The sequence below is a fragment of the Cyprinus carpio genome, chromosome A10 (assembly GCF_018340385.1).
Source record: "Cyprinus carpio isolate SPL01 chromosome A10, ASM1834038v1, whole genome shotgun sequence".
Classification (NCBI taxonomy): domain Eukaryota; kingdom Metazoa; phylum Chordata; class Actinopteri; order Cypriniformes; family Cyprinidae; genus Cyprinus; species Cyprinus carpio.
This window is the reverse complement of record NC_056581.1, coordinates 16,099,974-16,115,559: the sequence shown is the minus strand read 5'-3', so window position 1 is coordinate 16,115,559 and position 15,586 is coordinate 16,099,974. Positions and strand designations below refer to the sequence as shown.

At 34.5% G+C, this 15,586-nt stretch overlaps 2 protein-coding genes across 2 annotated transcripts in view; one reads left to right on the top strand and one right to left on the bottom strand.

Annotated features, from left to right (window-relative positions):
* Nucleotides 1-180: 180 nt before the first annotated feature.
* LOC122146480 (EKC/KEOPS complex subunit LAGE3) lies at nt 181-1,777 on the bottom strand. Its single transcript, XM_042765417.1, has 3 exons — nt 1,637-1,777; nt 1,279-1,407; nt 181-1,026 (listed from the first exon to the last, which is right to left on the bottom strand). The coding sequence occupies exons 1-3, from the start codon at nt 1,768-1,770 to the stop codon at nt 912-914; spliced, it is 378 nt and encodes a 125-aa protein (XP_042621351.1). The 5' UTR covers nt 1,771-1,777; the 3' UTR covers nt 181-911.
* Nucleotides 1,401-15,586, top strand: part of LOC109055354 (cGMP-dependent protein kinase 1-like) — a 16,918-nt gene continuing 2,732 nt past the window's right edge. The window contains exons 1-16 of the mRNA XM_042765419.1: nt 1,401-1,536; nt 2,504-2,590; nt 3,771-3,991; nt 4,053-4,185; nt 4,266-4,432; nt 5,682-5,795; nt 11,618-11,723; nt 11,832-11,895; nt 11,987-12,064; nt 12,144-12,238; nt 12,330-12,395; nt 13,591-13,665; nt 13,740-13,836; nt 13,915-14,054; nt 14,933-15,022; nt 15,105-15,246. Of these exons, the coding sequence (XP_042621353.1) occupies nt 3,784-3,991; nt 4,053-4,185; nt 4,266-4,432; nt 5,682-5,795; nt 11,618-11,723; nt 11,832-11,895; nt 11,987-12,064; nt 12,144-12,238; nt 12,330-12,395; nt 13,591-13,665; nt 13,740-13,836; nt 13,915-14,054; nt 14,933-15,022; nt 15,105-15,246 (1,575 nt within the window). The 5' untranslated portion in view covers nt 1,401-1,536; nt 2,504-2,590; nt 3,771-3,783. The remainder of the gene's footprint in view (nt 1,537-2,503; nt 2,591-3,770; nt 3,992-4,052; nt 4,186-4,265; nt 4,433-5,681; nt 5,796-11,617; nt 11,724-11,831; nt 11,896-11,986; nt 12,065-12,143; nt 12,239-12,329; nt 12,396-13,590; nt 13,666-13,739; nt 13,837-13,914; nt 14,055-14,932; nt 15,023-15,104; nt 15,247-15,586) is intronic.

The window sequence follows — 15,586 nt, the reverse complement described above, 5'->3', positions numbered from 1 at the left end:
GATTTTTTTTTTTTATGTCTTTATTTCTAACAACCAGTGTTGTAGATTATTTTGATCGAAAACTCTTAGTGATGTCTGTCAGTAGAAACCAATGAACACACATCTGTCCCTCTTTTATAAAACAATTACCTTTCCTTGAACACGGTCAAATCATTTTTCGGTATTGTTTTATCAACAATGCTGCATTAATAAATCTTTATTCAAAGGACAAAACTCGTTTGTTTTGGCTTCTGTTACAACTTTAAAGCAATAGTTCAACAAAGAACTAAAAATTAGCTTAAACTTTACTTGACCTCAGGTCATCCAAGATATAGATGAGTTTGTTTCTTCATCAGAACAGATTTGGAGAAATTTAGCATTACATCACTTGCTCATCAATGGATACTCTGCAGTGAATGGGTGCCGTCAGAATGAGAGTCCAAACAGCTGATAAAAACATTTCAGAAATCCACACGATTCCAATCCAACAATTAACGATTTGTGAAGTGAAAACCTGCATGTTTGTAAGAAACAAATTGATCATTAAGGGGTTTTAAACTTTAAACCTTCATTTATGGCCATAATATGGAAAATATCCTGACGGCACCTATTCACTGCAGAGGATCCATTGGTCAGCAAGAGAGGTAATGCTACATTTCTCCGAATCTGTTCTGATGAAGAAACAAACTCTGCATCTTGTATAGTCTGAGGGCGAGTAATTTTTTAGTAAATTTTATTTTTGGGTGAAATATTTCAACAACACAACTCAAAACAATTGTCTTAAGACATGAGCAAAAGCACATTAATTATGCTTTTTAAGCCTTGGCAGTCCATACTAAACACACTGCAGCAGATGTTTCTCTCGGACATCCTCCTAACATAGTGCAAACATCATCTGCGTCCACATTTCTGCTCTTCTGCTTGTATTTGTCTCATTGTGAAACAGGTGGTCCAAATGCATCCAGAGTTTCCATCACTAGAGACAAATGGTCCAAGAATGAACTCACAGAAACACGAAGAATACGAGCTTCATCCGCAGTCCATCTCCTATAAAGACATGACCAAAAATCAGATAAGTTTTATTGTGTATAATAGATATGTACTGTTAATTTCAACAACAAAACACACATTTATTATTATTATTATTAATATTAATATCACAAACACAGGGTGGTATTTGAAAGAAGCAAATCAGGTAATTAGTCCAGTGTGGCAAAGTGTGTCGACCTAAATCTAAATTAGGACAACTATTTTAAACGCTAGACTTTTGTAGGTGATCGTTCATGTGGTGTAACTCACACAGACAGTGTGTGTCCTGTAACATCCAGGTTTTTAGTGATTCCTCCTTTCCTGGGCTCGGGATCAGGAGATAAAGACTGCAGGGCGATAGCTGCCTCTCTCTCAGATGGGAAAGGTACCTTTAAAAAGCTGATGTTTTGTTAAAGATAAACAAAACAGGACTTGGAAAAACCATGCACCTCTGTTTCTCAAACATTGACCGATCTACTGTTACTTGGCTGCACATGTGTCTCTGATCAAACCCCGCCGTGCAAGCAGGTAAGAGCTGAAAAGTCTTAAGAAATCCCAGGATACAAAAGCAGAGTTCAACTGTATCAGTAAATTAGTTGAATATTTAAGAACCGCAGTAAAAGGATACAATTCCAGTTTTTTATCTGAATCGTTTTCGCTCACGCAAGCCGCCATGTTGACATATTTTGTTGAGCTTCGGTTTGAAAGCGGCATTTTCGTCATGTGTTGATTAAACGTACCCTTATTTTCAAAAAATAACATTCGACAAAGTTTAGCGATTATTGTACTGGTTTAGATTAGATTATCTAAATATAATTAATATTTTTTTTGTGATGAATTTTCATAGTTTAGTATAGATGGTCAGGAACTAGAGTAAATCAATAAAATCTACACAAAAATACAGTAGTAAAAATTATTTTTGTAGGGATTTTTTTTGAATGGATGTTTTTAAGGTTGATTAATGTGTTATTGTTATTAACATGTTATTTATATATTATTTTGATATTTTGATAAATTATTGTAATAAATATTATGATATTATTTTGTGAATGCCGCGAATTAAGCGCATGGACGTTTTCTAAACTTGCTAATTTAAATGAATCATTCGAACGAACCGATTCGGAATGAATCGGAATGCTTCATACAAGAGCCAGCAAACATTTAAGAGAACGCGCGCAAAGTGTTTATTAAAATAGCGATTTGTCACGTTACACTGCTTCTTGTCGATATAAGAAGCTCCTTGCTGGAAAAGCTACATAGCCGAGCTACTGTCACTCGTGTCACTGTCACCGAAAACGTAGTTATTATTAGTAGCGTGTCTAATTTGATCTCTTTAACACCGGTCAGTTCAAATGAATCAAATGTACAGTCAGAAACACACCTGCAGCATTTTCACTCTACATCACTAATGGCATGCAGCAAGATTCGTTATGAAGTCGCAAGCTTCGTTTTTGGAAGGCTCATGTGATGCAGTCTAGTTAGTGTGTGTGTGTAGGCAGCGCACTAGATGTTGAAACACAGCCGAGTCTCTCCTGGTCTTCTGCGCTGCATCGCTTCAGTCCTCTGTGCTTCTTTATTGCAGGTAAGTCCGACACAGCAGAACCTCTGTTATTACATGATTTCATTTTATTTCAAGCGAAAAATTTTCCTTTTATGAAAAATCTTAAAAAGCATAAATGACAGAGTGCTAAATATTTTCCAGTCTCTCTTTTTATGTAATGATGATACGAGTTTAAACAAGATTTTTACAAGGACCATAATGATAATCATTCTAATAAGCCTTTCTTATTTTATTACTTGTTTTTCTCTTACTATTGCCTATATCTTTATGCCTGAATACTAAAAAGAGATTATGCTATTCAGAAAACAATGTGCTAACTAAACATGTACAATGTAATATATAATGAAATATATAAATCACTTCTGTTCCGTGTCATCTCTTTATGGTTCTTTGTGTATTTGTTCATCGAAATATTTATTTTCACTTTATTTTATTTAAAAAAAATATATATATTTTTCTACAGTGGGTTTTTATTTATCGGGGATTCATAGAAACAGAAAATAAACTGGATTTTGAAAATGTAGAACAAGGAAATATGATGTAAACTAAATAGGAAATGTTTAAAACCAAGTATTAGGAGACTATGAAATTCATAATTCAATTAAATAATTTTTCAAATTCAGCTATACACTTCAATTGTTGCTTTAACGATTTGTAATAAAAAAAAACTATTCCAAAAGAAAGCATTTTAAGTGTATTTTTAATTGTTTAATAAACTAGAAATATTTCAACCTTTATTTTATTCAACCTTTATTTATAAAGCACTTTCAGAACAGTAAAAATGGACCAAAGTTCTGTACATAAATAGTATATAATCTAGAAATCAAAAAACATAAATTCTTAATACCATAACACCAAAAACATAAGACATAGAAGAAATCTGATTTTTGAAATTCATTTGAAATGTTACTCTCATAATATAATTTGTAATAAAAAAAAATGTATTCAAAAAGAAAGCATTTTCAAGAGGACTCCACTCTATTCACTGGCTATTTCTTTTATTACCACTGTATTTCTATTTAATTTATTCATAATTCTGTCCTCATCATCCCATCAGCTGTAACACTTCCATTTCCTTCTGACTGAAATCAGTAACGTCTCAGAAACATCCATCCCAAACCCTGTGAAGCTGCTTGTTCTGATGTGTTTTACTGATTTCTTTATTGGATTTAATTGCTTTTATTTATGCATAATCCTCCAGCGGTGACGGGCTGATGGGAACTCTCCGTGACCTCCAGTTTGCCCTGCAGACTAAGATTGAGGAGCTGCGGCAACGTGACGCCCTCATCGATGAACTGGAGCTGGAGCTGGACTCTAAAGATGACCTCATCAGACAGCTGCAGGGCGAGCTGGACCGTCTCCGCACCGCCTCTGTCTCACTCAACCCCTCCGGGACGGCAGAAGTCACAGGTGAGCTGGGAACTCAATCTAAAGTCTGGATTGATTAAACGGACGGATTTATTTGTTGTGTTGCTTTTTTTTTTTTTTGTTGGTGACGGAGCGTTGTTAGATGAGCCCCAGCGCACTAAACGCCAGGCCATTTCAGCCGAACCCACAGGGCTGGATCCAAATCAACTCACCCACGTCACCCTCACCAACTACAGCAAGAGCGAGGAGTGAGTTAGAGCCCGTACACGTGAGTGAATTAGAAATGCAACATGTTTGATTGCGTCCCATCTCTCTGTGCTCATCCCAGGTCTCGAGAGTTGATCCAGAAGGCTCTTTTGGAGAATGATTTCATGAAGCACCTGGAGGCCAGTCAGATCCTCACCATCATGGACTGCATGTATCCCACCACACTGGCACAGGGCTGCTGCGTCATCCAGGAGGGCGACGATGGCTCTACCGTCTACGTCCTGGAAGGTGAGGAGCATGTATTTTAAATCTACTATTTTTACTTTATGATCAGTTAAAACTATTTGGAGAAACAGTTCATGTAAAACTGAAAGGGTCCCTAACAACAGCGTTTTGTTTTTATGCTACCCTCTGTCAAGTGGGCAGCTGAATTTGCTGCCTGTTCGTCATGTGTTTGTGACAGCGATCCTCTGTGCAAAGAAAACACTTCACATGATGTGTGCTATTGTTTCATGGCTTTGCACAGGAAGAGTTCAAGCACAAAAAACAAAAATTCTGTCATTATTTACTCAAAAGCCATATTCTGTTTATCGTTTGGAACACAAAGGGGATTTTTTTCTTTTAAATAAACCTATTCAAAAGTTTGGGGTTGGTAAGATTTTGGAATGTTTTTGAAAGAAGTCTCAGCCAGGCTGCATTTATTAGGAGAAAAAAATTCAGTAAAAAAAGTATTTTTTTAACATATTATTTCTATTTAAAATAACTGTTTTCTATTTGAAAATATATTAAAATGTAATTTATTCCTGTGATACAAAGCTGAATTTTCAGCATCATTGCTCCAGTCTTCAGTGTCACATGATCTTTCAGAAATTATTCTAATATGCTGATTTCAAGTCAAGTCAAGTTAAGGATCACAAAATAACACAATTCAAGTCAAGTCAAGTAAAGTCAAGTCTGCTTTATTGTCAATTCTTCCAACTCTCAGGGACCCCCCGGTGCATACAGATAACAACTAACAGTAGAGCCTAAAAATCTAGATCAAATATAAAATATAAGATAAAACTATACAATAAGGGAATGTAAAAAAGACATAATAGAAAAAAATAAAATAAAAATAAGGTTAAATAAAAAGCAGCGCAAGGCAGGCACAGTTGCGCAGATAGAGTGCAAACCAGTGAACAAACAGGTGCAGATAAAAGATTTTTTTTAGTGCATAAAAAAATAGCTTATTCAGTCTGATTAAAAGTGACAAAGTGACAAAGGGCTCAGAGCAGTTATTTTATTAAACTGACTGATGAGGAGGTAGAATGATGTCAGATCCATGATTTGCTGCTCATGAAACATTTCTTATTAATATCTATATTGCAAACACAATTTGTTTAATGAATAGAAAGTTCATTTGAAATAGAAGTCTTTTGTAACATTCTAAACTGTATTTTTTCATCCATTAAATGCTTCCTTGCTGAATAAAAGAATTAATAGTTCTCCTACACACATTCTCAAGGTTGTTGGGTTTGTTTGTGTGTGTTGTGTGCAGAGGGATCGGTGGAGGTTACCAAAGGAGAGCAGAAGCTGTGCACCATCGAGCCGGGGAAAGTGTTTGGAGAGCTCGCAATACTCTATAACTGCACACGCACGGCCACCGTCACGGGTGAGATTCACTCAGTCTATGTGCTTCAGCACAAAATATTAGTCAAACTGGGGACTAAAGGAAGTTGATTATTTAATGAGCTTTTTTAAAATTTAATTAGCTGTTTAATTAGCTTTCTCCTCCTTTCAGTTCAACTGAGTTTTAATTGGATTTGCTTTATTAGTTTGACAAAACTGTACATTTATACTGTTAATGTGTTTGGAGTTTAGAATAAATATATAAAAGTAAAAAGTAATATAAAATAATAATGTAATATAGAGAAAAATAATAATAGATCAAATGGAGTAAAAAAAAAATTTAACAAATTTGTTTTGTTAAATTAAATTTATTATATTAAATTTAAATTTCAGAGAAAGTAACAATCAACCAGTTTACCAAAAATAGGAACAAGATGTATCATACAATCATAGAATAATTAAAATATAGAAATGTTAATAGTAATATAAAATAATACATCTGTGTATATATAGAGTGTAGGTAAATATAGAGTGAAATAACAGAGCAAAAAGTTATTATTTATATTAGATTAAACAAAAGTGATTCATTAAATTAAATTCTAAAATAAATTTCATTAAGATAGACAAAGGGTAAAAGTAATATGAAAATATTAATGTTAATATAAAGTCAATAACAATAGAGCAAATTGATTAAGTATTATTACAAAATTAATTAATTAATTAATTAAATGATAAGTTAAATTATGAAGGAACAGGATGTAACATACGAAAATTTAAATATATAATATATATAAAGTAATATGAAAATAGTAAGATCAATAGAGAATTAATAACAATAGCGCAAATGGAGTAAATAGAAAAACTTAACAAAAAAAAACGAAATGTAAAAAAAATATATACCACTGCAGAGTAAATTCAGAAAATGTCAAAAAAAAAAAAATTTGAGAGATAGGATGTGACATAATTAGTCAGTAGGAAGAATCAAGTAACGATAAAAATGATCCCAAACTATGCCAATAATGGGATTTAATTTAGTCACAAGGACACTCTTTCTTTGTCTCTGTAATTCTTACAAACAAAAGCCTGAAATTATAAGATCACAAATACAAAGTTTGTTGTCTTGAGTCTGAAATCCTGCTCATCTGCCAGCGCTGTGGGCTATAGACAAGTGAACGTGGAGGAATCGGCAGTGTGTAATTGCTGGGATGTTTGGCCATATGGTATATATCCTCATCTTTTGCCCTTTTACGACACATCGGTTTAGTGTGATGGATTGAGGTGAAATGAGCTGACTCTGGTGGTGTCTGTTTAATCACAATAATAAAAATTCAATTAAAATTAGGCCTTTGGCTGTTCCTGTTCATGCAAAGATCACTCTATATTTCCCTGTAAGAATCTCACCTGTGAACCCTGATCAGATTTGCTGGATTTCAACAAAGAGTGCTAAAAGAAATTTGCTTTGTTTTTCTCCGCTGCTCAGAATGAGTACAATTTAAGTTGGATTTGCATAATTATAGAATAATATTAATCAAAAAAATTTGACACACACTGGCTTCATCACTCAGCGTAGTGTTTAAAATGAATAGTTCACCCCCCAAAAATTGTGAAAATGTACTCACCCTCAGGCCATCCATGATGTAGTTTGTCATCACAGAATGAGAGTCCAAACAGCTGATAAAAACATTACAGTAATCCACACCACTCCAGTCCATCAGTTAATGTCTTGAGAGGTGAAATATTTGTCACAATAGAATTATAAGATGAAAAATTGCATTTTGGGACATAGTCCATGCCACATGTTCTGGTTTCATACTGAAGATTTTGGCAAATGTAGTCATTGAGGTATTTCAGCATTTCATTTTATTTCATACTACAAAACAGAACAGATTTCCTGGATTTGAACAAAAAGTGCTGCAAATTGCTTTATTTATTTTGTGGCACAGAATGACTACAATAGAAGCTGGATTTACATAATTAGAGAATAAAATAAATCAACAATGTTACTCAACATTGTCCTATCTCTCTCTTTTGTCAATAGAAAGATGACAGACGGTGTGTGCTGTTCAGGGTCAGCTAAATGAATAGCTTGAAAATAAAATAGCTTCAATAACAATTTCTTACAGCGTCATGTGTTCATTGTCTGCTTTCACTCCATCAGTAATTTCTGGGCTTTCTCATTTCTTGCTGTTTTTGTGGTTAGAGGTCAGCTCCATTTTCAATGTACATCTGACGTCACTGAGACCTCAGAGAGTGACAAAGTGGGGTGAAGGTCTGTTAGAAATGTCAACAGCTACTTAAGGTTTAAAGTATGACTTTATAAATCTAAGCTAAGACGGTAGGTACTTCACTTTAACCACACTAGCATATGTTGAAATCTTTTGAAAACACTTCAGATTGAGTCATTTTAGTGGTTCATCACATTCAGGTCATTTAACATGAAAATTAAATTAAAATGTTTAGCTACTGCTAGCATACTGTGTAATGTACAGTAAAAAAATTGTATCTTGCCTACTGTTTTTTAAATATAGTTTGTCATGGTACACGTTTCAAACAGTAGTATGCTACACTTACACATTGTTTTAACTGAGGAGTGGCATCCAGCTATCATTGCATAGATAAAATGGCCAGTTTGCGGTTTAGTATGATTCTATATTATTAAAAACTTGGATGTCTGAGGGGAAATTCAGACCTGCCCACCTTGGAAAAGTAACATCAGTGTGACGGCACGGGACACAGGGTTTGGGGGAGGGTTTCATATATTCCTAGATATCTACATTATTACCTTAAGCTCCCTGATGGCTAATGTCAAAATGCAAGATTTAATGTTAAATATTTTCCAAAGGTTAGCAGATCTGCACCACTGATCTATAAGATCATTATATACATTATATAGATCAGCGGTCTGCACTCAGTCACACACACCCTAACCAGAGCTTTTCGGTTCGGTTCTCACGGCACATCAGAGTATTTTTTCTGAGATTTGCAATTTAAAACTTTATAAAATAAAAAAAACTCCAATACACTTCCCTACACTGTAGAAAAGCATGGACTCTCATGTCTACTTCAATATTAATTTTTATTTTATTTTTTAAAGAGAGAGAGAAGTATTATTTATTTATATATTTATTTTATGGATTGGCCATTATTTAGTGCTATAAACACATATAATGTCTGTTTCATTCATACTGGACGCCAGAGGGCGCCCTCAGGCAGAATATCCACATGTGCATCACAGAAATAATAGAACCGATGACACTCCAGGAAATCCTCAAAATGGACAGAGATATAACATGACGACAGTAAACACTGTACTGCGAATGGAATATAGTTTATCTGTGTTCTTCAAGCCATCTTGTGTATTTTCATAATTAATTATGTATATTTATAATCCATTCGACAGCATAGAATATATTTCCTGCCTCATTCTGTGATAAGAAGCCATATCAGATCACAAAAGGTTATTTCAAACACTCGACTGATGTTGTGGAGTAAAACATGTTGTAACGTTCTCTTTCATTAGACAGCAGGTTTCTTCTTGAAGATGTTTGGCGTGTTCAAATGCACGTTTAAGCGGGAGGCGCTTGCTCATCTCACCACGTAAACTCACAGACACACAAACAGAGCCGTTAAAACGCATGGAAATTATTTAAACTCATAACCAGAAAAAAATAAAACCAGTGATAATGACTACTGTACTGTGTCTGTGCTCGCTTAAGAAATCAGCCAGATGGTGGAGGTGGAGGGGGATCGGCCGGGTTTTTCGTCGCAGGTCTCATCGCTTCCACTTGACGGAGAACATGCTAACAGCTGTAATAAATAATAGCGATATCTATAGACTTTTAAGATAATCAGTTAAACTAGCTAGCTGTTTTTATGGTGGACGTTTTATTCAATTTTTATATCTAAATATTAGTGAAAATAGATATCAGTCCACATATGTGATGGACATTGGTTATGATAATCTTTGGTATCTACTTTGAAGGCATCTTGAGTAAAACTGCTTCACATTTAACGAAGCATATGTAAAACGCTTGAACCAGAAGCAACGAGACCCGGTTAACAGAACATGGAAGTCTGTTGCGCATAACCCCTATTGCAGTAAACCCTGAGTCACAATGTTCATACTATCCATCCTAAATAGTATGTGAGATTAAAATAAGTGCGTCCCAAAGCATAGTATGTTGAAAACAGTGACAGAAGTCCCCGGATGGTCTACTATTTCAGGTAGATTTTTGAAGTGTGGATCTGTGCACACTTTAATGGCTAATATTGCCCACAATCCATTGCGCTTTGACAAAGGATTCGGTTCAGAACTACAAACACAACACATTAAATTGAAAATTATTAAAATACTAAAATGGTGGAGGATGTGTGCAACCAACGGTTAAGTAGAGAGGTTTAGATAAAGGGGTTTGAGTTACTAATAATTAACATTTAACCTGGTAAAGATATTTATTTAATGTTATCTGTTTTATATTTCATTGTAGAGGATGTTAACTGTGACAAGATGACTGACAGGCCAGTTTACAGTGACGGGTTGCGTGTAATTATGCGACAGAGCGGACCATTGAAGACGCAATTGTATGACATTATAGTTTGTCCCAAAGCTTGCCTAGTTTTCTACTACACACTCAAAAGTGCGTACTGTGTCTTCACCAAAAGAGTACATACTTTAAGGGCGTAGTATAAGTAGGGACGCATCAAAAGATTGCAGTCTTGGTCAAACTCTTCTTCTTCTTTTGCTGCTGCTTGATTTAAGTACTGTGCGTTCACAGATACAGGCGTCACCAGGTTTTTGTGTAGTTTAGGGGACAAATCGTACCAGCGTACTTTGAGGTCAAAATGTGTACAGGTTGGCTGGTCCGGAAAAATAAAACATTTAAGCATTTCATTTGTCTTTGTCACACTGAAACTGGAAGGTCAAGTCGAACTCATTGCATTGTGGGATACAATATTCTGTGCAGAGTAGCCTACACTGTTAACTGTTGTGTATGGCACATTTTGTCATTCAAGTACTCTGTTCATATTAATAATTTGCAAACTTGGAACAATATTCTCATTACATATTGTAAAATAGTACAATTTGTATTGTAGTAAGCTATTTTGAACAGTATACACATATATATTCACACCCACACACATATATACATACATACATACATAATGGAAGAACAGTAACCCAGAAAATAGAACTTGCAGGATATTTAATCATACAATTATGCCACCAAATAATCTTTTGGCTTAAAATGAAGGTATTTTGGAGGTTGTTATATTTGTTAGGAATTTATTTATTGGTTTTGCAGGTATTAATAAAATGACTCCAGAGTTTATTGGTGTTTACTGAGGAATATTAACAGTGTGTGATAGTGTTTGTGTGCGGTGGGCTGGCAGAGTAATTACTTTGAGTGGGATGTGAAGAGTTCTCAAAGCAGCAGCTGTCAGTCATGTTGAGAGGAAGTACAGAACATTTATATTTGCATTTATATTTGCACATGTCCTTGTTTATGAATTATGAAGCAGAGAATTATAGTGAATCCGTCTGATCTGAAATGTTGTAATCCATGTCATAAATTTCAATAAAAGTGTTCTTGACTGTAAAATTACAGGATTTAATATAGTACTATTTTTAGGTTAACTAATGTGATATATTTAGTTAATAATCATTTATATAATGCATTTAATTCATGAATCTTAGGAGCTTTTTGACATTTACTTGAAAGGACAGTTTAAGATTACAGTATATTCAGGAATTTGAATTAGTAGTGTCATTTATTTGCATGGTAAGGATTAAACTGCACATTTTCAGGAATAAAGGAGGAATAAGGAGGAAACCTTCCTCACCATTATCATCTTCTCCCCTTTCAGCCCTGACTGATATCAAACTATGGGCTATAGATCGACAGGGTTTCCAAACCATCATGATGAGAACTGGCCTTCTCAAGCATTCGAACTACATGGAGTTCTTGAGAAGGTAACACAATTTAGCTCCAAACCAAATTTGACATTAGAAACCAAAATCAAGAGTTTAGATTTAGTAAGACTAGTAATACTAATACTATCACCTGAATTGTGTCGTCAGTGTGCCCTCCTTCAAGACTCTCACTGAAGATGTGCTGAGTAAAGTAGCAGATGTTCTGGAAGAGGTGAAGTGTTTGAACACTGTTCAAAAATGTGATCTTTGTGACCTTCAGTGTGTTTATTCCGTGTTGTTTTCGCTCTCTCTTGACACTTTAGACTCACTACAGTGATGGCGACTACATCATTCGTCAGGGCGCTACTGGAGACACATTCTTCATCATCAGTGAGGGTCAGGTGAGAAAGGAGCCTTAATTGTAGAAGAGTTGTAGGACAGAATATTTATTATAAGTTTTGTGGCTGTTTTGTCCCACAGGTGAGGGTCACCCAGCAGAAATCAGCCAGTGAGGAGCCAGTGTTCCTGTCCACACTGTCTCGAGGGGATTGGTTCGGAGAGCAGGCTCTCAAAGGGTCAGGGAGAAACCTCATTTTTAAGGGTTATAATTCTCATTCTGGTTAAGAGTTAAGAATATCTTTTTACATTTTTCACTTTTCTTCCCAGGGAAGATGTGCGTACAGCAAATGTAACGGCTGTTGGAGATGTGACATGTCTGGTTGTGGACAGAGAGTGAGGAGCTCGCAGCACAGTCACAATCACAGATCATTCAAAAACAGCACTCACTGTCTATCAGGATCACATCAGCACAAACAAAATCACAATCAGTCAAATCCACAACCACAATCATTTGAAATCACAACCAATATCACAACCATCCCAAGTAGGGATGTAACGATTAACTGCGAGCCGGTTGAAAAACGATTCAAATATGTGACGATTCAAATCGGTTGAGATGCTAAACAAATCGCTATTCAATTAGGGGTAGTTTATATGAATGCATCTTTAGAAAAGTTTCGATGGTATTTTTTTCTTTTCGTCTTGCCTCTGTATAATGCATATTAAAGTTCATAAGTGCAGTGCTGCTTTGTTTACAGCAGAAAACAAGGAAACGCTTCAAGCGCCACCTGCTGGCAGAGAGTGAATCTGCGTCTCGTTCAGCTCGTCTTCTGTTTCCGATGACTGATGACTGAAGTCAAATCATTCTGTTTTTGCTTCAAATTTCAAAATTATACAATCTAATTTAGATTAAAAACTGCTCATGATTAAAATGCAGTGTTTGCCTCTAATTTAAATTGAAAGAGCACCTTATTTTGTTTATATGAAGATATTTCTTTTATTTGTGTCGCTTATTTGTATGATTTGGATCTTGTTTTAAATGCTCAGTTTAGTTTTGTTATTTACATTTACATTATATTTAAATTTTGTCATTTAGCACAAATTTAAGTGACTTACAAATAAGGACAATAGAAGCGATCAAAACCAACAAAAGAGCAATAATATGCAAGTGCTATATTAGCATATTATTATAGTCTTATATTTCAGTTTCACAAATAAACGTGCAGCATTTTGTCCAATCAATAATAAAAGGACAGATTTAATTCATAATTCGTCTTAAATCTCATTTTGTTAAATAAAACAATCGTGAATCGTGAGTTGTGGGAATCATTACATCCCTAATCCCAAGTGAAGAAAATCATAACTATTACAATCCACAATATCATAATTAGCAAAATCATAACTATTAATATTCATATTTTAATCAAAATATTAATAACCACGTTTACTCAAAATCATAGCTAGTCAGAGCCATCATAATCAGTCAAAATCAGAACCTGTACAAGCACAATATCAGAAGTCAGTGAACTAATAACATCATCTCTCCTCTGTCTTGTCACTGACTGCTAATAAAACTCAACTCTGCCAGGTCTTTCAAGCAGCTGATCGGAGGACTGGACAATATGAGCAACAAGATGTATGAGAGTGAAGAGGTGAAGGCCAGGTAAGCACACGTTGAGCTGCTTCACATCCATCGATCAGAGACAGTTAAATCAGAATAACTGACATTTCTCGTAGGTTGGAGGCAGAAGCCGTGTTCTTCTCTAATATGTCTCTCAGTGACGTCCGTGTGATCTGCACGCTGGGGGTGGGCGGCTTCAGTCATGTGGAGCTGGTAAGATGAGTAGTTTGATGTTTCTGTAGGGGGGTTAGAAGTATATTGACAGCATGTGTTCATATTGATTCTCTACAGGTACAGCTGAAGAACGATCACAGCCGTTCCTTTGCCATGAAGGTCCTGAAAAAGCGTCACATCCTGGACACGAGTCAGCAGGGCCACATCCTGTCTGAGAGACGCATCATGATGGAGGCCCACAGTCCTTTTACTGTCAGGTCTGTACAACTCAGTGCCAGTTGATAACTTAGTCACATGATTTGATTGGTTTAATGTGCAATGCAAAAGCAATCTTAAAGTAAAAACCTATATTTCATATGAACTTATATTCAATACATTTTAATGAGTTATGCAGTATGCAGTATTTTATTTTATACACATGTTGGTCTCATAAAGCTCAATTCTGTTAAAGGAGAAAAAATATTTTTTAAAATAAATTCTTGCATGGCACAAAGTACATACTGATTGTGAATTATGTGGCCATTATTATCCATCCGTGAACTGACATTCAACTTATTTTAAGCCTTTTGGCACAAAATTAGAACTAGAATATCAAGAAAGTGAAATAATGTAAGTTATCAATATATTATTTAATTTAATAATTCGAAATAAAAACAATAATTTTAAAATTATTAATGTTAATATTATTAATTGTGAATAATGTTATTAAAAATCCTTAATATTCTATAAAATTGTTAATATATTCTTTTTTAGTGTAAAATGTATATTATCAGGCTACATAGAGTATTGGGTAACAGTTTGAAAATTGAAGAATTAAATAAAGCATATTTGATTATAATAATTTGTTATAATTATAATAATAATGATTAGAATTATAATAAAATGCATAATAATTATAATTAAAACTATTATAAATATTATTATAATATAATTTATACAATATTAGATACAATAATTATTATATCTTATATCTATTTTAGTCTAATTATAATTATTATAGTCTGATTATAATAACTGCAATGCAATAAAAATCTTAAGTTGACAGATGACACTGTAACTCTACATATTTTATGAATCATGTGGTATTTTTATGAAAAGCATGCAATAATAAGCCCACATCGGTTACATGTTTCAGACTTTATCGGACCTTCAGAGATTCGAAGTACCTGTACATGCTGCTGGAGGCGTGTTTGGGTGGAGAGCTGTGGACTCTGCTCAGAGACAGGTATCAGGATCCCGCTCAGTTTTTAATCACATTCTCCTGAACGGATCGAGTGACCTACAGGAAGTTGTGTGGCTGTTTCCAGAGGCTCGTTTGATGACGGCACCACACGCTTCTACGCTGGATGTGTGGTGGAAGCTCTCGCTTTTCTACACTGCCGTGGAATCATCTACAGAGACCTGAAGCCTGAGAACATCATACTGGACCACCGGGGATATGCCAAACTGGTGAGCAAAGCAGTGTTAGTTTATATACTATTAGAATATTTATTATTATTTTGCATTGTTTTATTTTATTTTCAGTTTTCATTTTCATTTTAGTTTAATAAATTAAATGTTTTAGTTCTAGTAATTTCAGTACTTCAACTAAAATTAAGTACTAAGTGCAGCATAACATACTTAAGTTTTTATAGTTAAAGTGTTGTAATATTTATATTTTATTTTATTTGTTTTAATTTTTTAATTTAAATGTGTAATAGATTTGTTTACATTTTTTGTAGTATTTGAAGATTTTTTTTGTTCTTAAATTGATTTAAGTACTTCCTTTTAATAAGTGTTCATTTGATAT

Excerpts from the sequence above, each read along its gene's own strand:
- LOC122146480 (XM_042765417.1), bottom strand. The coding sequence starts at position 1,770 with ATGTTATTTTTTGAAAATAAGGGTACGTTTAATCAACACATGACGAAA. Across the intron at positions 1,408-1,636 it reads TCAGATAAAAAACTGGAATT|CTTTTTAAAGGTACCTTTCC; the intron begins GTATCCTTTTAC and ends ACAAAACATCAG. Across the intron at positions 1,027-1,278 it reads ACAGGACACACACTGTCTGT|GAGATGGACTGCGGATGAAG; the intron begins GTGAGTTACACC and ends ATGTCTTTATAG.